The 23,402-nt window shown below is 42.2% G+C and overlaps 1 protein-coding gene across 1 annotated transcript in view; it reads right to left on the minus strand.

Moving 5' to 3' along the window:
- The window catches only part of LOC311245044 (potassium/sodium hyperpolarization-activated cyclic nucleotide-gated channel 3-like), a gene marked incomplete at both ends in the record, with an annotated part of 34,142 nt that overhangs the window by 7,091 nt on the left and 3,649 nt on the right, over positions 1–23,402 (minus strand). The window contains 6 exons of the mRNA XM_084334805.1: positions 3,947–4,111; positions 8,583–8,823; positions 10,648–10,794; positions 14,345–14,563; positions 15,088–15,249; positions 17,446–17,869. Coding sequence (XP_084190931.1) covers positions 3,947–4,111; positions 8,583–8,823; positions 10,648–10,794; positions 14,345–14,563; positions 15,088–15,249; positions 17,446–17,869 — 1,358 coding nt within the window. The remainder of the gene's footprint in view (positions 1–3,946; positions 4,112–8,582; positions 8,824–10,647; positions 10,795–14,344; positions 14,564–15,087; positions 15,250–17,445; positions 17,870–23,402) is intronic.

A 23,402-nucleotide genomic window follows, 5' to 3' on the forward strand; every position in this document is an offset into this window, starting at 1 on the left:
TACGTGCCTACATGTTAAAGTGTTGCGTGCCTACATGTTAAAGTGTTACATGCCTACATGTTAAAGTGTTACGTGCCTACATGTTAAAGTGTTACGTGCCTACATGTTAAAGTCTTACATGCCTACATGTTAAAGTGTTACGTGCCTACATGTTAAAGTGTTACATGCCTACATGTTAAAGTGTTACGTGCCTACATGTTAAAGTGTTACATGCCTACATGTTAAAGTGTTACGTGCCTACATGTTAAAGTGTTGCATGCCTACATGTTAAAGTGTTACATGCCTACATGTTAAAGTCTTACATGCCTACATGTTAAAGTGTTACATGCCTACAGGTTAAAGTGTTACATGCCTACATGTTAAAGTGTTACATGCCTACATGTTAAAGTGTTACGTGCATACATGTTAAAGTGTTACATGCCTACATGTTAAAGTGTTACGTGCCTACATGTTAAAGTGTTACATGCCTACATGTTAAAGTGTTACGTGCCTACATGTTAAAGTGTTACATGCCTACATGTTAAAGTGTTACATGCCTACATGTTAAAGTGTTACATGTCTACATGTTAAAGTGTTACGTGCATACATGTTAAAGTGTTACATGCCTACATGTTAAAGTGTTACGTGCCTACATGTTAAAGTCTTACATGCCTACATGTTAAAGTGTTACGTGCCTACATGTTAAAGTGTTACATGCCTACATGTTAAAGTGTTACGTGCCTACATGTTAAAGTGTTGCGTGCCTACATGTTAAAGTGTTGCGTGCCTACATGTTAAAGTGTTACATGCCTACATGTTAAAGTGTTACATGCCTACATGTTAAAGTGTTACGTGCCTACATGTTAAAGTGTTACATGCCTACATGTTAAAGTGTTGCATGCCTACATGTTAAAGTGTTACATGCCTACATGTTAAAGTGTTACATGCCTACATGTTAAAGTGTTACATGCCTACATGTTAAAGTGTTACATGCCTACATGTTAAAGTGTTACATGCCTAGATGTTAAAGTGTTATGTGCCTACATGTTAAAGTGTTACGTGCCTACATGTTAAAGTGTTGCGTGCCTACATGTTAAAGTGTTGCGTGCCTACATGTTAAAGTGTTATGTGCCTACATGTTAAAGTGTTACATGCCTACATGTTAAAGTGTTACATGCCTACATGTTAAAGTGTTACATGCCTACATGTTAAAGTGTTACATGCCTACAGGTTAAAGTGTTACATGCCTACATGTTAAAGTGTTACATGCCTACATGTTAAAGTGTTACGTGCATACATGGTAAAGTGTTACATGCCTACATGTTAAAGTGTTACGTGCCTACATGTTAAAGTGTTACGTGCCTACATGTTAAAGTGTTGCGTGCATACATGTTAAAGTGTTACATGCCTACATGTTAAAGTGTTACATGCCTACATGTTAAAGTGTTACGTGCCTACATGTTAAAGTGTTGCGTGCCTACATGTTAAAGTGTTACGTGCCTACATGTTAAAGTGTTACATGCCTACATGTTAAAGTGTTGCGTGCCTACATGTTAAAGTGTTACATGCCTACATGTTAAAGTGTTACGTGCCTACATGTTAAAGTGTTACATGCCTACATGTTAAAGTGTTGCGTGCCTACATGTTAAAGTGTTACGTGCCTACATGTTAAAGTGTTACATGCCTACATGTTAAAGTGTTACGTGCCTACATGTTAAAGTGTTACGTGCCTACATGTTAAAGTGTTACGTGCCTACATGTTAAAGTGTTACATGCCTACATGTTAAAGTGTTACATGCCTACATGTTAAAGTGTTACGTGCCTACATGTTAAAGTGTTACGTGCCTACATGTTAAAGTGTTACATGCCTACATGTTAAAGTGTTACATGCCTACATGTTAAAGTGTTGCGTGCCTACATGTTAAAGTGTTACATGCCTACATGTTAAAGTGTTACGTGCCTACATGTTAAAGTGTTGCGTGCCTACATGTTAAAGTGTTGCGTGACTACATGTTAAAGTGTTACGTGCCTACATGTTAAAGTGTTACGTGCCTACATGTTAAAGTGTTGCGTGCCTACATGTTAAAGTGTTGCGTGCCTACATGTTAAAGTGTTACATGCCTACATGTTAAAGTGTTACATGCCTACATGTTAAAGTGTTACGTGCCTACATGTTAAAGTGTTACATGCCTACATGTTAAAGTGTTACATGCCTACATGTTAAAGTGTTACGTGCCTACATGTTAAAGTGTTACATGCCTACATGTTAAAGTGTTATGTGCCTACATGTTAAAGTGTTATGTGCCTACATGTTAAAGTGTTACATGCCTACATGTTAAAGTGTTACATGCCTACATGTTAAAGTGTTACATGCCTACATGTTAAAGTGTTACGTGCCTACATGTTAAAGTGTTACATGCCTACATGTTAAAGTGTTATGTGCCTACATGTTAAAGTGTTACATGCCTACATGTTAAAGTGTTACATGCCTACATGTTAAAGTGTTACGTGCCTACATGTTAAAGTGTTATGTGCCTACATGTTAAAGTGTTACATGCCTACATGTTAAAGTGTTATGTGCCTACATGTTAAAGTGTTACATGCCTACATGTTAAAGTGTTACATGCCTACATGTTAAAGTGTTACGTGCCTACATGTTAAAGTGTTATGTGCCTACATGTTAAAGTGTAACAGTAAGAAGCATTTTGTACAAAAGTATTCTGTACTTCTGTATGACAACTATTAAAGAAACTTGAAACATGTTAAAGTGTTATGTGCCTACATGTTAAAGTGTTATGTGCCTACATGTTAAAGTGTTACGTGCCTACATGTTAAAGTGTTGCATGCCTACATGTTAAAGTGTTATGTGCCTACATGTTAAAGTGTTATGTGCCTACATGTTAAAGTGTTACGTGCCTACATGTTAAAGTGTTACGTGCCTACATGTTAAAGTGTTGCATGCCTACATGTTAAAGTGTTACGTGCCTACATGTTAAAGTGTTATGTGCCTACATGTTAAAGTGTTACATGCCTACATGTTAAAGTGTTACGTGCCTACATGTTAAAGTGTTATGTGCCTACATGTTAAAGTGTTATGTGCCTACATGTTAAAGTGTTACATGCCTACATGTTAAAGTGTTACGTGCCTACATGTTAAAGTGTTACATGCCTACATGTTAAAGTGTTACGTGCCTACATGTTAAAGTGTTGCGTGCCTACATGTTAAAGTGTTACGTGCCTACATGTTAAAGTGTTATGTGCCTACATGTTAAAGTGTTACGTGCCTACATGTTAAAGTGTTACGTGCCTACATGTTAAAGTGTTACATGCCTACATGTTAAAGTGTTACGTGCCTACATGTTAAAGTGTTGCGTGCCTACATGTTAAAGTGTTACGTGCCTACATGTTAAAGTGTTACATGCCTACATGTTAAAGTGTTGCATGCCTACATGTTAAAGTGTTACATGCCTACATGTTAAAGTGTTATGTGCCTACATGTTAAAGTGTTACATGCCTACATGTTAAAGTGTTACGTGCCTACATGTTAAAGTGTTGCGTGCCTACATGTTAAAGTGTTACATGCCTACATGTTAAAGTGTTGCATGCCTACATGTTAAAGTGTTGCATGCCTACATGTTAAAGTGTTACGTGCCTACATGTTAAAGTGTTACATGCCTACATGTTAAAGTGTTGCGTGCCTACATGTTAAAGTGTTACGTGCCTACATGTTAAAGTGTTACGTGCCTACATGTTAAAGTGTTACGTGCCTACATGTTAAAGTGTTACGTTACTACATGAGAGATTGCAATCAGCCTATTCATGTGTTTTAAACAGCATCAACCTCTCTCCTCTTCATCTCCTCCTGGCTCCAGCCGCTCTGTGTGAAGTGGCACAACACTACAGTCTAATCTGACGAGCCCAGCGAGAAGGCGAGAGGGTTGCCAGCACTTTGGCGGAGGAGGCTCACCGATGCGATCCAGGCGGTCGAGGGCCACGGTCTCGAAGGCCCTCCTCATCATGGGGTACTCCTCCAGCACGTCGTTGAAGTTGTCCACAGACAGAGAGTACAGGCGGCAGTAGTTGTCCGCCCTCACACTGGCTGTCCTCCTGCCGAGAGTCAGCAGACAGATCTCTGCAGCGGGAAAGTGAATAAACAGTAGTGCTTCACTGGGCCATTACTGCTTCCTGTACACATTATTGTACAGTATGTATGTCAGAGCTTAACAGTGAGGATTAAAGAAAATTTTGTGCAATCATTCTTTATGGGGAAATCTTACATTTACACTGCAGCAGTGCAGTGACAAACAATGTTTTCCCCTTCTGCGTTACGCTTTTCGTTATGTAAGAGCACAACCTTATTCGGATCTTTATCAGTTGTAAATGAAAAGACAAACACTGTACTATCACTGGGTCTCATTCCCGAAAATTTTCCAAAGATATATTCTGGAAGACTTATCTTGGAACCACTGAGACATAATCTATGACAAGTACACTCTGAGTCTTGAACGTGCTGGAGATATGTCTTAAGTGGCTGAAACGGTCGCAGAAATTATATGATCTGATATCTGCTTGGAGAATGGCATTCTGTCGTAAACTCCAAAGCGCGTTCCCGTTCAGCTCATTTGCATACAAAACACAGCCTCCATAGTTCCTTATAAGACAACTGGTGACGCAGCTGTGTGAAATGGAATGGCGGAAGTGCTTTGCGAGCCGCGTGATTACGAAACCTAGCGTGAGTCAGTGCCAATCAGAGAGCGTCTCCGAGAAATGCGGCTAGGTTTCGTAATCACGCTTGCGCCCATCAAAACTAGATTAGATTAATGTATTGGCATCATATACAGCTCGCGGTACACACCTGCCGCAGCGCGCGCGCACACACAGACACACACACACACGCGCGCGCGCAGTACTGTATATGAATGAATGAATGACATATAATATATATAGTCTACGGCGGGTGTAATGAATGAACGCAGTATGGCTTATTATTCCATAAGCCTATAGGCTACTGTTCATTTGTAGGCGCACACAAGACTTGTTATGGAATATTAATGCAGTCTATTTCCACCGATTAGCTTTAGTTCTTATTTATTTATCCACTGTCATTTCAGTGTTGGTGTATAGGCTATATAGTGTATTTCAATATAAGTTTAATTGATTAATGATATATTCAAAGGAATGCAGGTTTATAGCTATATCAACCCTCTCCAATGTACAGTAAATGACCAAGTATGGTTTTGTCAATATTCCAATGTACAGTTTTGCTTGTACAGTGTAAGTCTATCCCCCACCCATCCCTACCCAACCTCCTCCAACAGTTTCTACGTCAAATGTACTCTCTTTTCTGGACTCTTTTTGTATCACAAACAGTACTGTATTTGCAAATCTGGTATGTCATAAATGTATAGATGTAGCAGTACTGTCTATCTGTGTCATGTGTGTCATATATGTTATGATGAATTGAAAATGGGGGACCCTGATGTAAACAAGACGAAATTCTTTCTCTGGTCTGCATCCCCTTATGTAATTGAGCTGTACTGTACTGTACCCATTCTGCAATCTGTTAATATAGTTTTCAATCAATCAATCAATCAAACAAAGGTCTGTCCCATTGTATACCAATCAATGGGATACATTGCATGTTGACCTGCATTCTTTCAAATGTATATAATTAATCATTAAAACAGATGTGTAACAAATAAGAAATACAAATTCCACAGAAGGCATTAAATTATTATTATTTTCAATCATTTCACAATAATTGCATAATTGTGTTTGAATATCTGAGTAATTATTTGTCCAAAATAGCTGGTTCAGATATGGTTAATCCAGCTGCCCTGTGATCAGATGAATCCATATTATTTATTTTTCCGACATCAAATTCGTAATTTCTTATCGTACAAATATTGTCATATTTATTTTAATTATGATTAAGTAATTAATTCCAAGGAGGCCTGTAGCGTTGACGTGAAGGAATCACTATGAGAACACAGTCTGTCAAGTTATAATAACATTTTAAATTAGTCAATCAATCATGAGATTTTATCGTGGGCTGAGAGCATATTTAAGTGTGCTCCTCAGCACTCTTAGATCTGCTCTCAAATAAGATCTCAGGAAAATTTGAAGACTCCCACTCCCAGCCGTAATATGTCTTAAATAGGCCGAAATCTGGCTAAGACTAAATATTTTGTCGTAACTTCGTTCGAGAATGAGACCCACTGTTACTGGTGCACCTTGCAGCAAGAAGGTCCTGGGTTCAAACCCAGGTGGAAGGCCTTTCATACGTTCTCCCCGTGGTTGTGTGGGTTTCCTCAGAGTAATCCTCCCACACCATAAAAAGACCTACTACAGTAAGTACATACTCCTGTCGTTGGCCTCGACCAAGGCTCTCGCATTACAACTGGAGTTGGTCCCTGGGTGCTGGACTGTGGCTGCCCACTGCTCCTGACTAGTTAGGATGGGGAAATGCAGAGGAACATTTTCAGGTATATGTAAAAAATATATTATATTCTATCTACACTGATACAACAAACAAAAAAACAGAGCAGTCCTTCTGAACTCCAGATGGAGCACTTAATGCCATCCATGCAGCTTACAGTGTGTTCTGGCCTCATCAGTCCAGCCAGATCAGACTTAAAACTTAAAAAGCGCTCCATTAAAAAAAAGTTTACATATTTTTCAGGATATTTTACTGTCACTGAGGATAAGGGCTCTCTCTCTCTCTCTCTCTCCCTCCCTCTCCCCTCCCCCCACTCTCCCCCTCCCTCCCTCTGCCTTTTTCTCTCTCCCCCTCCCGCCCTCTCCCCCCTCTCTCCCTCTTCCCCCCCCTCTCTCTCCCTCCATCCCTCTCTCTCTCCTTCCCTCCCTCTCTCTCTCTTTCTCTCTCTCTCTCTCTCTCCCTCCCTCCCTCTCTCTCTCCCTCCCTCCCTCTCTCTCTCTTTCTCTCTCTCTCTTTGCCTCCCCCCCTCTCTCCGCGCCATTGTTTTATGCCTACCTATTTAATCTAGTTATCATTTCAGGGGAAGTGGCAGATTTATCAAAACCCTCCATTCTCATGAATGCTGGCATTAGTTAAAACAGACATTTTCATATTTCATTTGTGTGCGTGCACGTGCACGTGCACGTGTGTGTGTGTGTGTGTGTGTGTGTGTGTGTGTGTGTGTGTGTGTGTGTGTGTGTGTGTGTGTGTGTGTGTGTGTGTATGTGTGTGTGTGTGTGTGTGTGCGTGCAGCGGTGACAACAGGAAAACCCCAGAGGTGGGAGTTATAGATCATGGCTGCCTCTAAATCCCAAGCCCTTTTAAGGAGATGATGTGCACAGTTTTCATGTCTGCGGCAGACGGATAAACTAATCTGCTGAATCAATGGCTTTATGTTATGAGAGGAGTGTCCCTCCCATCCACTGGACCTACTAGACCCCAGGGACACATCAAGCTGATCAGACCAACACTCATTCACGTGCGTGCGCACACACACACACACACACACACACACACACACACACACACACACACACACACACACACACACACACACACACACACACACACACACACACACACACACACACACACACACACACACACACACACACACACACACACACACACACAGGTGGAGGATGATGGTTGAAACTAAGCTTAAACAGATTAGTGTCACAAACCAAAAAAAGAAAATGTGATGATTGAAATGTATTATATTTCAATCATTTTTGGGTCTGGGTCTGTGTTTTGGATCCGGGTCCTACATTTCCTGGTGTTTTTGGTTTCGGGCACAACTTCTTGGACCCATGAAGACTGCTAGTGCAGCTTTAAAAACGTATATTATCAAATGTCAAAAAAAATGACAACCAAAAAGTTAAAGAAGAGGGCTTGTGACAGGAAGGTCGCTGGGTTCGAATCCCTGGAACAGGGATGGTGTAGTTGGTCAGAGGCCAGCAGTAGGTGTGAATGTGTAGGGCTGTCCCCGACTATGATTGGCCGAAATTAGCTGATAGTCGACTATTAGTCGACTATGATTTTTATTTTTTTTAAGTATAAATATATATATTTTTTTTTTATTCCATTTGGGCTGTGGGGGGTGCTTAATGTCTGAAGGAGTCGACTGAAGGCTTCTTGTCCTCTGCAAAAGCATGCAATTGGTCCACTGATGGATACATCTTGATATTTGTCTAGTCTAGTGTGTTCATTAGATGGGTGAAATCCTCTTTCAGTGCCTCTGTGCCTGTTTTCTTAGGCAGTTAGCCTTTGGTATGTGTGCCATTAGTGTTAGCCACGCTTCCAGGCCTCTTTTCTTTTGGAAAGAATGATAAAAAAAAAGAAGAAAATGTAAAAAAATTAATATATATATTTTTTGTATTCGACTAAGAGGTTGGCAGTCGACTACGGCTCCTTTCGATCGATTAGTCGACTATTCGACTAATAGGGGTCAGCCCATACTATAACCATATGAGAATGACACAGGTAATAGTAGTAGTAGTAGTAGTAGTAGTAGTAGTAGTAGTAGTAGTAGTAGTAGTAGTAGTAGTAGTAGTAGTAGTAGTAGTAGTAGTAGTAGTAGTAGTAGTAGGAGTAGGAATATAAATATGCCAACTGCTAACATTACCTCCAAAATATGAACCGTCAGAGAGCTTGGTGTCCTTGCTGTTCTTGGTCAGGACACTGACCACCCCGTGCTGGATGAAGTACATCTTCCTGCCGATGGTTCCCTCCCTGATGATGTAATCCGCTGGCTGGAAGACCTCAAAGCGTAGCTTGGTCAGCATGGAGGTCACAAAGTTGGGGTCGGCGTTGGCGAACAGAGGCATGGAGGCCACCAGCTTTCGGCAGTTAAAGTTGACGATCTCCTGCAAAGACGGACATGTTTCATACTCTCATCGTTTTGTTACCCTGATACTTCTTGGTACACAATTTTGCTATATCATTGTATATGTATTGGTTATACATATTGATATTGGGGGGGGGGGGGACATTTCAAACGTTACAAACTATTCACTGGATTTGAGGGAATATCCCTCCTGAAAGGTTCATCCAGTCTCCAGTCATTAATCAGGTCAAATGACTAGAAACCGTATCTTGAAGGTTAGGCAGGTTTGGCTAAGGGAGATTAATACACAATAGCTCAGCCTGAGGCGCCCTGTTGCTAAAGTGGCCTATTACCTTTCTTCCTAATTTACAGAACATATTTATTTGAAAAATATTCTACCTGATGAAAGGGTTTTGGCAGGGTTTTTGGCAGATGTGTGTACAGTATGGGCTAGATCCACAAAGAATGGATTGCATGGAGCAAGTTGCACCCTTACTTAAAATTCATTATGAATTGAAAATGGGGGACCCTAATGAATGAATGAATGAATGAATGACTTTTAATGACTTTTATTTATATAGCACCCTTCACAGCACGAATGCACAGGGTGCTTTACACTACAGCTTATATAAAAACTAGAGCTGGGCCGTTAACGGCGTTAACGTGCTGCGTTAACGCTATACTAGTATCGCGCGATAATATAATTAACGCATTAATCTAAAAAAATAAAAATAAAAAATGTTTTTCTTTTTTTTTTTACATTTTTTTTTTTTTACCTTTATTTACCCAGGGTAGGTTCGCTGAGCACAGATGCTCTTTTTCAGGAACGCCTTGCTTCACATTCACACAGTTCCATTCACACCTGGGAGCTGCCCAGTACAACCACAGTTGACACCATTGGCCACTGAGCAACTCCACTGGAGCAGTTGATTCAAGCCATGTCACATAGTTCAAGTTTGAAATGATTATTTCTGTTTTGCTCCTGAGAGTGCTAGATACTGTACTGTACTGGTAATATTATTTATTTGTGTTAACTTCTGAATAAAACAACTTATTAAACACAAGTACATCTTATTGAACATTATTTTGATATTTCATTACCAATTATCATAGCAAAACAGCTTTTTCAAACAGTCTGTAATGCATTTTGGAAACGGGAGATGGGCTCATGGTGTAATGGGCCACCTGGCCTGAGAAACATAAGGAGGAAAGAAAAAGTAAGGACTTACTTCTGGTCATTATTTGGGTAGAACACACATATTTTGAATGCCTTCGGCAGTTTTTTTTTTTTTTTTTTAGCCATTTTAATCTAGATTAATCTAGATTAAATCCAGGATTGCAGATAGATTAATCTAGATTAAAAACATTAATCTATGCCCACCTCTAATAAAAACGCAACAAAACAAAATCAGAAATAAATTACAACAACAACAGACAGCAGTAAAAAATACACAATTGTTAAGGGGATGCAGACCAGAGAAAGACTTTCGTCTTGTTTACATCAGGGTCCCCCATTTTCAATTCATAATGAATTTTAAGTAAGGGTGCAACTTGCTCCGTGCAATCCATTCTTTGTGGATCTAGCCCTGTGTTTGTGTTGTGCGAATCAGCATGTTTTGTCCCTGGAGTCTAGTATGGCCAGGGGGGTGGGAGGGACATTCTTCTCGTAAGATAAAATGTTAACAATGTCACACAAATTAAACTAACTTTACCACAAGAAAATCTGATGCAAATGTTATCAGTTCTAGTGTCGAGATGATGATAATGATAACAACGCCGCAGCAAACACGACTCAGGAGGAGGCCGTCTAATAGATTATCATGACAATGAGCATTGAGGTGGATTTGAAGCTTTAAGAGCTAACCTCTCGCAGCGGTTCGTTGAGCTCCTCCAAGATGCTCTCCTCGTCAAACATCTTGCCCTGGTAACGATGCTCATAGTAGTCATGGATTCTCTGACGCATGCCGGCAGGGAGCTTGTGGAAGGACATGTACTGCTCCACCTGTTTGTACTGCAAAGGGTTAATGGAACAAGGGTTAAAGGGTTATTCCAATTAATTAGTTAGAGGTATTGGGGTTCTGAGAAATGTATCTGAATCTATCTATAGGAGTTTGACAACAATAATTAACAACACACCTTGTACTCTAGAATGGACTACAAATGACTTCCGGTCAGTTTGTCACTATACAGCCATGGATCTAGTTAAGTGTTCACTGACAGTTAATAGATATCAAGCCAATATTATTTGCGACTTCCACATAGAGAGTGTTCTTTCTTCACTGTGTTATAGCTGTTAGGGTTAGTGTCATCTTGGCCATGTTTTCATGTTAGCAAAAACAGCAATAACCCCAACCGAAAGTATGCCCCATGTCATTCAAAATGCATATGTGACAGGGGCTGGCAAAACAGCACTTATGGGGCCAATAACTTTCTGAAAGAACGAGATCATACCTACACAATGTTGTCGATTGCTAATCTGTTTCACAGAAGTTTTTATTTCATCAGGCAAGTCATTGAAATTATTCTTATTTACAATAGCGGCCTTTTTGTAAACAGCAGTGGCTGATAACCGCAACCTTTTTAAACTCTGCTAGTACTGTAATTAACCACATGTTTTCTGGATGTAAGTGGTGTGACAATAAAGATTATATTCTATTAACCTACTCTCAGGTTAATAGAGTATATTAAAGAGTTGCAAGAAGGACAAGCTGATGAGTTTATATATTCAAGATTGCTTTTGTGGAGAGAAAAAGGGGCAAGATGACTAGAAGACCAACTTTATCAGCTGTTCTTACATACAGTAGCCCAGACCTGGATGAGCCACGAGGACGTCGCAATGCGCATACACCATAATATGTACGTGAGAACAGCTAATATTATTCACTGATGTGCTCGCTGGACTAAGGTTAACTGTGCGGCTTCCATAGGTCTCTATACGTAGCGCTCTACTGAAAACTGCTCTCACTGCAACACTGTGCCTCTGCTGCTCCACGTCATAAATACACTAGCGCTCAGCAAGCTGCTACTTAATCACATTAACCACGCTGTCCTTTAGGGAGGATCCAATCTTCACAACTTCACAACATGTCCTGCCGTTTCTCTCCTTTACTTGATCTCCTCTGTCTCCTAATCAGTGATGCCAGTAACTAGTTACTAAGTAACTAGTTACTGTAATCTGATTACTTTTTTCAGTAAATAGTAATCTAACTTGTTACTTTTTATAAGCCAGTAATCTGATTACAGTTACTTTTCCAAGTGGCTGTGAGTTACTATTTAGTTACTATCTCATAATGCTGATGATAAGAGAGCCAGGGGTACAGTCAGCTAGACCGGAGTATGGCCTGATGGCTGATGACGTCTCATGATGACCTGTCTGAGCAGCCAATCATGATTTATGACATATGCACTTTCAATAAAGCATTATTAAAAAAAAAACTGTTGTCATTCTTGTGGCAGCAGCAGGGGGGACGACGACGACTTCGTAACCTAGTTACTTTCAAAGTAACTAAGTTACTTTGATAATCAAGTAATCAGTAAAGTAACAAGATTACTTTTTAAAGGAGTAATCAGTAATCAGTAATCAGATTATTTTTACAAGTAATCTGTGGCATCACTGCTCCTAATTTACAGGCATCTTACACCGCCTCCTGTTCGGCCTGTTTTATGTTCTACTTAAGGTTCCACGGCCTGAACAAGGTTCCCATTAAAAATCCTAGTAGCACAAATTTAATTACTGGGTATACGACTTCCAAGATTTATCTCCGTAGCTTCTCGAACCTTGTTTTTTCTTTATACAGTTTCCCCTCTAAGTTTTACCCCAACATTTAACCTGTATTATGGTCTCCCTTTATGGGTAATTTTCGGACTCAAGTGTGCAACTGATGCCCTTCAGAGCAGCCAGCAAAACTGATACAAACTCCTCTCTTCGAGGCTACTGTGTGTGTAGAATTAACATCAATACATGGGTGCGACAGTGACTTAGGAGGTAGAGCGGTCGTCTGGTAATCGGACGGTTCCAGGTTCGATTCCGGTATTGACAGCCTGGTCCTAGTTCATACGTAGGGCTTTCTGAGTGGAACATGACAGCCTGGTCCTAGTTCATACGTAGGGCTTTCTGAGTGGAACATGACAGCCTGGTCCTAGTTCATACGTAGGGCTTTCTGAGTGGAACATGACAGCCTGGTCCTAGTTCATACGTAGGGCTTTCTGAGTGGAACATGACAGCCTGGTCCTAGTTCATACGTAGGGCTTTCTGAGTGGAACATGACAGCCTGGTCCTAGTTCATACGTAGGGCTTTCTGAGTGGAACATGACAGCCTGGTCCTAGTTCATACGTAGGGCTTTCTGAGTGGAACATGACAGCCTGGTCCTAGTTCATACGTAGGGCTTTCTAAGAGGAACATGAATAAACCTGGTCCTAGTTCATACGTAGGCTTTCTAAGAGAAACATGAATAAACCTGGTCCTTATTCATATGTAAGATTTCTAAGTGGAACATTTGGATAACGAACAAAAGGCCCAATATGTTGCAAAAGGTTTGATTGTAAGTGTAGGATCCTTATAATTTGCTCTGAAGCAACAGGCGACAACACAACACAACCTAGGTATACCGAATATGAAGGTATACCATCATGGATCGATGCAAAGGTATGGAATTTTACTATACCGTCCTCCACGATACATATAGCCTTCATATTGTAAAGAATATATATACTGTATATTTTTAAGTTGATCAAAACATTGTTCCTTGCAGAAGTATTAAAGAAGTACAAGAAACTAGACCATTTTGAATGAGATACCACCATAACAATTGTATTACAAGAAAGCGACATACAAATATTTCACATCACATTGTAATTTGTACTGGAAGACGAAATACCGTCAAATACAGCTATACCATCAAAACATATTCCTCTGACGTTAGCTACATTATAACAATTGGCATAGAGGGATCATTCCTAGCGCTGATCTAGCCTTGCCCCAAGCTGCTGTAATGTGAACGGGTTCACATTGCATGCATAGGCTACAGGTGTCGTGTGCGTGTTGAGTTTGCAGTCCAAAATGATTCATGCTAATCCCTGAAGTACCCTGCTGCATTGCACTGCACTAGCTAACTAAATTAGCCAATAACTTCATTAGGACTGCAAGGCGGTGCATCGAGTATTTACCTTGTGGCCCACAAGGATCTCGTCTTCCTCAAGTCACGCTATTCCGATGAGATGCGCTTATGTTGCCTGGCCAGCACTTTATAACATTAAATTGTTGTCAAGTCATGCATTTGGACGTTTTAGCGTCATTACAGGCTCTGATTGGGAAACATAATTAACCTAAATGATCATACATTTTTCCCCACTGGTTTTCCACCGAATACTGTCCAGTATGGGAGGTAACAAACGTCACATGGTCTGAGAACATCGTCTGAACGTCCTCTAATACCCTTGTCCGAAGAACGCAATGGCCAGTGGTCATCTTGGCACCTTTGACAGGACTCCATTTAGTGGGTAGAGTCACACTTTTGTTTCCCATGAACATCATCCATAGATGCATGGGAAAGATACTTACCTTCTCCTGATACTGCCTCCTGGAGGAGTCCAGGGACTGGATGAGTGCGGTGGCGTGCCCTACGAACATGGCAAAGCAGGTAGCACCCACGATCATACTGAGGATGGTGAGCCACACGTCCGCCATGCCGATAGGCGGGTAGAGGCCGTAGCCGATGCACAGCATGTGGCTCATGGCCTTGAAGAGGGCGTAGGAGTACTGCTGACCCCAGGTGTCGTTCTGGAGGAGACACGGACAGAACAGAGTTAGTGCATGCACTTGTGTTTAAATGTCTGTGTAGAAACTAGAAGAAATAGAAATGTGGAAAGAAATGATAGAAGGTAAAAAGAGGTCTCAATGGACAAAGTTTGTCCGAGGGAAGCAACAGTTGTGGAGGATCAAGAAAAGAGGGCCAGGCTTGATATAGGTCAATTATTAGACAGACGTTCCTGTTGGGCGAGAAGAGCGGGTGGAGGGTCTGTGGGTACGTCGTGTTTAGAGGGCAGGCAGGGCTCTGTCTGAGCTCAGAGGCAGTCCACTCATAGTCTGGATCAGCGCCATTGGCCCACTATTTCATTTGGAATTCTCCTCCCCTTCCACTATCTGCGACACTATTTCGCAAGGGCACGGTTGCTATTTAGCGCCGCCGAGGGTGATTGTGATTGGTTTAAAGAAATACAAACAAGCCAGAGCCCTTTTTCCCCCCTTATACCGGAATGATAATAGGTTCAGCGAGACCTCTCCACACAAGACTATCCCCTCACCACCATCTTGTTCCTAGTGACCCAGCAGTCGGCCGGGAAGTCCTGCAGCATGGGAACGAGGAACTGCAGACAGCCGTCCCAGTGGCACAGCAGGAGCATCATGGCGATGAGGTTCATGATGCGCACCATGGCACTGGCGAGGTCATAGGTCATATGGAAAACCTGTGACACAGAGATTAACAGCATTAATGGAACCTAAATAAGCAAACACAGATCCCTCATGAGTAAACAAAGATATATACCGTGCAATTACAATTTTGCTCTCATGCAACCCGGGGGATTTGTGATGTACGGGAGGTGCTATGTGGGACAGTGGCCTGAGTCCTCTATCAGACAATGTTTTTTTTAATCTTCCAGAGACCACCGGACCATCAGAGCCTATTATATGTTGCACAATCATCAGCAATAATCACTAATGGTCAATAGAGGATGTGGCCTTGATAGGAATTACACAGAAACTCTACAGTGAAAAAGATCACCAAGAATGGAGTCCATTCTTTCCAAAGTGAACTGACCATATGTGTGTGTGTGGGTGTGTGTGTGTGTGTGTGTGTGTGTGTGTGTGTGTGTGTGTGTGTGTGTGTGTGTGTGTGTGCGTGCGTGCGTGTGTGCGTGCGTGCGTGCGTGCGTGCGTGCGTGCGTGCGTGCGTGCGTGCGTGCGTGCGTGCGTGCGTGCGTGCGTGTGTGTGTGTGACTGTGGTGGTGTGATGATGTAATAGGGTTATGGGGGGGGGGGCAGCCCTTTCTGAACTCTCTCTCTCGTGCAATTAAGATGAATCACCCTAAGAGAACATATAAAACAAATGTGATAAGAGCAAAATGGCAAAGGAATCCCAACCTGAGCATGACATAAAAATGGCCGCTGTGTGAATATGGTAAATAATATGGTAAATAAAATGCGAAGTCGGCTCCTGTCTGTACAAGCCGACGAAAGATAACTGAAATCTACTCCACAGTGCACACGAAGTAGGTTTCAGTTGTCAGTGTTGGTTTGTGGCTAACTAGCTGGAGCTAGAATGAGGAACAGCATGGGTTGTGAGAAAGGACTCACTGGTACAGTAAGTAGCAAATACAGCTAAGGATCCCAAAAATAACTAGAACTATCCCTTTAAGCAGCTAGCGTGTACTCAACGTATCTTGCTGTCCGACCAGAATCTCCAATTTTGGTGCTTTTCACTTGCTTACTTGAATTAAAAGGATCATGTGACCCTTTATTTTAATTATTTATTCATTTAACCTTTATTTAACCAGGAAGAGTTTTTGAGTGTATGGGTTGGTTCAACAAGTTCCATGACACCCATTCAAATTATGCTGTACAATTTAAAAAGAAAAATGCATGGTCATCAATCTGCAAATAAGGTTGTTTTTCTTCAAGCAATGTAACACACATTGAGGAAAGAAAATGACAAGAAGGTTAGCAGAAGGTTATGTTCTATGGGATTGTGTGAAGTCTGATGGGAAGACCCCTCAGAGCTCATCCCATGCAGCATCTACTGTACCTGAAGAATGTGAATCCCTACCCTCCTTCAAAACCGCTCTCAAAGAGCACCTACGATTGGCTGCATTTAGAAACTGGCCCTGGTAAATGTCCAAACCCCCCCCCCCCTCTCTTAAACAGTACTGTACAGTATGTCTTATATGTCATAAATGTCTTGATGAAACAGTACTGTACATCTGTATGTCATGTATGTCATAAATGTCTTGATGAATTGAAAATGGGGGACACTGATGTAAACAAGACGAAAGTATTTTTCTGGTCTGCATCCTCCTCTCTTTTTATTTTTTTTATATATATATCTTTTTCCCCCTCCTTTTTCCTCAGATTTTCTCCCCTCCCAATGTTAGTCGTTATGCCAATTCACAATCCCCTTCCTGGTCGCTGCGCACTTACCCCCCACAGTCGGTCTGGGAGAGTGGAGGCTATCACCTGCTTCCTCCGACACACGTCTAGCCAATCAACCACTTCTTTTCACCTGGCAGCGCGGACTCTCACTGAGAGGGTGCAACGTGTGGAAGGATCACACTACCCCCCTTAGATCCTATCCGCGCTTAGCAGGCCCCCCCGACCGAACTGTAGGAGTCGCTGTTTACAACGACCCGTACCCACCCCGCCAGCTTTCCCACCCTCTAATACTGCCAATTGTATTAGTGTGAACGGCCAGCCAAGCTGGTGACAACGCCGGGAGCTGGATTCGAACAGGCGAATCCAGCGTCTCCGGCGTTGGTGACGGACGCAATCTCCGCTACGCCACCTGACCGCCCTTGGTCTGCATCCTCTTAACAATTGTTGTATTGAGCCGTACTGTACTGTACCCATTCTGCAATCTGTTAATAAAGTTTCCAATCACTCCATCAAACCTCTTCCCACTGGTGGATGTAGCGGATGAGCCTGGAGAGGCGCAGCAGCCGCAGCAGACTGAGGATCTTGGTGAAGCGGACGATCCTCAGGGCGCGCGCCGTCTTGTAGAAGTCCGAGTCGATGCGCGTCTCCACGATGAGGAAGATGTAGTCCACGGGGATGGAGGAGATGAAGTCCACCACGAACCAGCTCTTCAGGTACTTGATCTTGATCTGCTGCGGGTCCAGGATGATCTCCGTGTTGTCCTCCTTGATGATGCCCGTGCGGAAGTTGAGCACCAGGTCCATGAGGAAGAAGGTGTCGGAGACCACGTTGAAGACGATCCACGGCGGCGTGTGTTCGTCCTTGAAGAAGGTGATGCCCACCGGGATGATGATCAGGTTGCCCACCATCAGCAGAAGCATGATCAGGTCCCAGTAGAACCTGGAGAACGCAGAGCAAACAGCCGGATCACGTTCTAGTTGCATTGGTGTCCATGTGCACCAGGGCCCGGCCTGAGAGCGCCTGTGTGACTGTGTCTATAGGACCATACCGGCCTGAGAGCGCCTGTGTGACTGTGTCTATAGGACCATACCGGCCTGAGAGCGCCTGTGTGACTGTGTCTATAGGACCATACCGGCCTGAGAGCGCCTGTGTGACTGTGTCTATAGGACCATACCGGCCTGAGAGCGCCTGTGTGACTGTGTCTATAGGACCATACCGGCCTGAGAGCGCCTGTGTGACTGTGTCTATAGGACCATACCGGCCTGAGAGCGCCTGTGTGACTGTGTCTATAGGACCATACCGGCCTGAGAGCGCCTGTGTGACTGTGTCTATAGGACCATACCGGCCTGAGAGCGCCTGTGTGACTGTGTCTATAGGACCATACCGGCCTGAGAGCGCCTGTGTGACTGTGTCTATAGGACCATACCGGCCTGAGAGCGCCTGTGTGACTGTGTCTATAGGACCATACCGGCCTGAGAGCGCCTGTGTGACTGTGTCTATAGGACCATACCGGCCTGAGAGCGCCTGTGTGACTGTGTCTATAGGACCATACCGGCCTGAGAGCGCCTGTGTGACTGTGTCTATAGGACCATACCGGCCTGAGAGCGCCTGTGTGACTGTGTCTATAGGACCATACCGGCCTGAGAGCGCCTGTGTGACTGTGTCTATAGGACCATACCGGCCTGAGAGCGCCTGTGTGACTGTGTCTATAGGACCATACCGGCCTGAGAGCGCCTGTGTGACTGTGTCTATAGGACCATACCGGCCTGAGAGCGCCTGTGTGACTGTGTCTATAGGACCATACCGGCCTGAGAGCGCCTGTGTGACTGTGTCTATAGGACCATACCGGCCTGAGAGCGCCTGTGTGACTGTGTCTATAGGACCATACCGGCCTGAGAGCGCCTGTGTGACTGTGTCTATAGGACCATACCGGCCTGAGAGCGCCTGTGTGACTGTGTCTATAGGACCATACCGGCCTGAGAGCGCCTGTGTGACTGTGTCTATAGGACCATACCGGCCTGAGAGCGCCTGTGTGACTGTGTCTATAGGACCATACCGGCCTGAGAGCGCCTGTGTGACTGTGTCTATAGGACCATACCGGCCTGAGAGCGCCTGTGTGACTGTGTCTATAGGACCATACCGGCCTGAGAGCGCCTGTGTGACTGTGTCTATAGGACCATACCGGCCTGAGAGCGCCTGTGTGACTGTGTCTATAGGACCATACCGGCCTGAGAGCGCCTGTGTGACTGTGTCTATAGGACCAGACCGGTATGCTGACGAACAAATGGTAAATGGCTGCTTTTTTATATAGCACTTTTATCCAAAGCGCTTTACAATTTGTTACTTTACCCATTCACTCACACATTCACTCACACATTCACTCACACATTCACACAGACACATTCACACACCAACGGCGGAGGCAACCATGCAAGGTGCCAACCTGCTCATCTGGAGCAATTAGGGGTTAAGTGTCTTGCTCAAGGACACATCAACACGCTGCCCGGGAGGAGCGGGAATCGAACCGGGAACCTCCGGATTGCCAGACGACTGCTCTACCTCCTGAGCCACTGTCGCCCGGTCACGTTACCAAAGAGGTATCGCCGATGCACAAATTGGACCAGAAAGGAAGTACACGTGCAGAGAGAGAGAGAGAGAGAGAGAGAGAGAGAGAGAGAAACGTGTTTTCTAAGGACTATTTTTGTGTAGGTTTTCGTCTATATAACTCACCATAATGTTTGCATAAAAAAAGAAAATAAAGGAAAGTTAATTAATGAAGGAATTGTTTTTCTCTCAAAAGTATGCTCAGGAAAATGGTCAGAAAATGTAAACATGTGTACACTAGTGATTAATCCGGTGTAGGTACCGGATATGTTTGGCCTGGCAGATCACATCCTAACTAAAATTGAGACAATGAAGTAGCTAATTAGCTATTTCAAATTATTATTCACTGATTTCCAATCGTAGAAGACTAGCGACAATAAGGCTGGCTAGTATAACATTAGCTTCTAGCTAACAGCTTAACGCTGATTTACAGTAATTTGTCATGGTGCAGTAGCCATTGTTTAATCAATAGATGGTCAAGTAGAAATGCATTATTGTGGCTGACGTTACATTTCTGCCTATTATAGTTTCCATCCCCATGAATCCCTTGTTTTTGTTTTCCATCTTATACTGTATGTTCGTTTACCATCTTGAATGTAGTGATTGGTGGGACTGGCTGGGGTGTCCTCATGAGGCAGCTCCATCGTGTCGGGACTCAAGCTCTCTGATTGAAATTGCCAATTTGTCGGCTACACACCATCAGCTTGTGTCTACATGTTCCCACATGAGAAAGGCAACCCTATGCTACTATGATTGGTCTGGAACAATCTAGGAAAGGGATTGAAATGGCATTGGCCCAGGGGACAGTGCAACAACTGCTGCATGACAGGACAGTAGCTCCAAAGGCAGCCGGGCCAGAATTGATCAATTCTAAATTGAATGTACAGTATGGTTAATGAGCGAATATGCCTGAAAATGAAAAGGGACAATTCCTGGGGCTGGGATCCGGGCTAATTCTTTTAATCAAACCATTAACACACTCCAAAGGTTATAACAAGGGTCTGTCTAATTAGAGATAATCTGAGCTATTTATTACCACTATTATTATTATTATTATTATTATTATTATTATTATTATTATTATTATTATTATTATTATTACTATTATTATTATTATTATTATTATTATTATTATTATTATTATTATTATTATTATTATTATTATTATTATTATTATTATTATTATTATTATTATTATTATTATTATTATTATTATTATTATTATTATTATTATTATTATTATTATTATTTATTATTTATTATATATTATTGTTATTGTTATTAGTATTGTAATAAATGGCTCTGGGGGTAAGCATTATATCAATTATAGGTATATGTGCAAATTAATATGTGAAAGATAGGGTCTGCTAATGGGAAATTATCTCGTCACAACCTTCATATCCCACCATCACAATAACATGTCTATTCCACTCAAGTGTTAGAAAATGATTCCGTCCTTCAACCAAAGGAAGAGGAAAAATGGTTAGAATGAAATAGCTATAGCTTTAATTGCTGCATTGAAATTCTAAGTATGCATACATGTCCAGTTTATCTATAATTTAATGAGTTAATTGAGGGGTTACCTTTAGCTGTTAAAATATATTTAATTCATTCAATTGCATTACAAATAGCCTAATTTAATCCCACCTCTTATTTTAACTCGATCTCATTGTAGTTTAGTGAATGTCTCTATTGGTTTCTCTCCCAACTAATTAAGCACCTGTGATGTTAAAACAAGGGATTGAGTTCAAACTAATTTAGTTGATTCCATTATACAAGATAAACTGGTTTGATTAACATTTTTACATTGTAGCTACTGTGGCTAATTGTACGAGTTTTGTCAGTCAGAGTGAAAAGGGTCAATGGTAAAATGGTATTTGCAACCAGTGATTGTTAATCAATCACTTCAATCTATTTAGTGACCATGAATAATATTCGGAAGTAGGCTAGATTAACATGTTTCTAATCTAATTTGTTGATGTACTGTACATTTTAAATCTATTGCATTATCATAGTACATATACATATTTTCGATATATAGCATTCTTGTACTAATGTATTGATATATCTTAATTTACAGTAATCTATTGCATTCTGATTCTAATTTACTGATAAATAACAGGTGATTGCCATCTTAAAAGAAAAACCCACCTTAAAATAGAATTCACAAGCTATAATACTGTCCATCTCAGTTTAGATTTGAAAATATGAACAAGTCTCCCCTTAAAATGAACACCAAAGAGACAAAACTATAGTGGACATGTCATCAAGGGACAAATCCTGGAGCTGCTCCATAGACAGTGAATAGTGGAACAACTCCTATAGGACACTATGACAGTACCTGTTGATTTAATTGGAATATGGGTAAATTTTCTGATTCAGAGCTGTAAGTCTTATATTTACAAATAATAGATAAACAATGTCTGTCAAAAATCTAAAATTGATGACATCACAAATTCAAGTCTTGATGCTCTGATGAGATTAGGGACACAGTTGTAAATGTTTATAGATATTGAATTAACTGTCCAAGATAATTGGAATTAGTACAAAGTAAATTATGTTTTAGGCTGGATTTTCCCGTTAATCTCAGATTAGATTTATCAAGATAAGCTGTAAAAATAAAACCTGGCTTAAAAAGTCCAAAGGTTAATATCTACAGTAACTGCCAGGCTAAGCAGGGAGTGTGTTTGTTTACCAATTCGCATCTTGAGAGAGTGCGTGCCTGTGTGTGTGCATGTCTGTGTGTGTGTGTGTGTGTGTGTGTGTGTGTGTGTGTGTGTGTGTGTGTGTGTGTGTGTGCGTGCGTGTGTGTGTGCATGTCTGTGTGTGTGTGTGTGTGTGTGTGCATGTCTGTGTGTGTGTGTGTGTGTGTGTGTGTGTGTGTGTGTGTGTGTGTGCATGTCTGTGTGTGTGTGTGTGTGTGTGTGTGTGTGTGTGTGTGTGTGTGTGTGTGTGTGTGTGTGTGTGCGTGTGTGTGTGCATGCGTGTGTGTGTGTGCATGCGTGTGTGTGTGTGTGTGTGTGTGTGTGCATGTGTGTATGTGCATGCGTGTGTGTGTGTGTATGTATACGTGCATGTGTGTGTGTGGTTGTGTATGCTGTCCATGTTTTCAGTGTTGTAATTAACCAGGTATTGATCCATCAAGAGGCTGATCCACCTACAGACCAGTATGGGTTTCAGGAGAAGTGCAGGTCAGCAGCCTCCTGAGGACGCATGCATCGCAGCATTTAAAGCTTATCACTGCATGTGCCACAGCATAAACCGTGCTAAACCCAATATAGCCCAGATCTTGACCAATCAGCCTCAGAATTAGAATATTTTGTATTCAATATTGTTTACAGAGGACATCTGCAATCTCCAATAATGTAGCCTCAGCGCAAAGCCCTGATTGAATGAATCCCTCAGTGGTATTTTGTCATCAGATGCTGTTCCGCACTCCAATGCCAGTCGAGCATCAATGCAGGTGGACTGAGAGGAAATGGATTTGACTGGATGTGATGAGAGAGTGGCTTTGATGCTGATAACTCTGGATCCTGACAAACCGCTGGTTAACAAACAGACCAATAGAGCCACACGGACCGGCGCTGCGTCCCGCATATCGTGATGTGCTCTGCTTTCAAATGAGGTTCCCCCCCCAGTCGTGCACACTGCAAAGAGGCGAGGGCAGGACCGTAGCATAACCCAGATACAGACAGGTTTAAATACAGTGCAGCATACTGTAATCACTTATACCCGGAACCGCTGGAGAGTACATCAGAAAAAGTGCAACGCGGTGAGGGCAGGGCGGCCATTTGTTCTAATCAGCTTTCATTTGTTCTCTGGCCAAACAAAGCATTTGCATTCCTCCATTGGTCTGCCTGTTGTCTGC

This window comes from Notolepis coatsorum (assembly GCF_963971535.1).
Source record: "Notolepis coatsorum genome assembly, chromosome: 18".
Lineage (NCBI taxonomy): Eukaryota > Metazoa > Chordata > Actinopteri > Aulopiformes > Paralepididae > Notolepis > Notolepis coatsorum.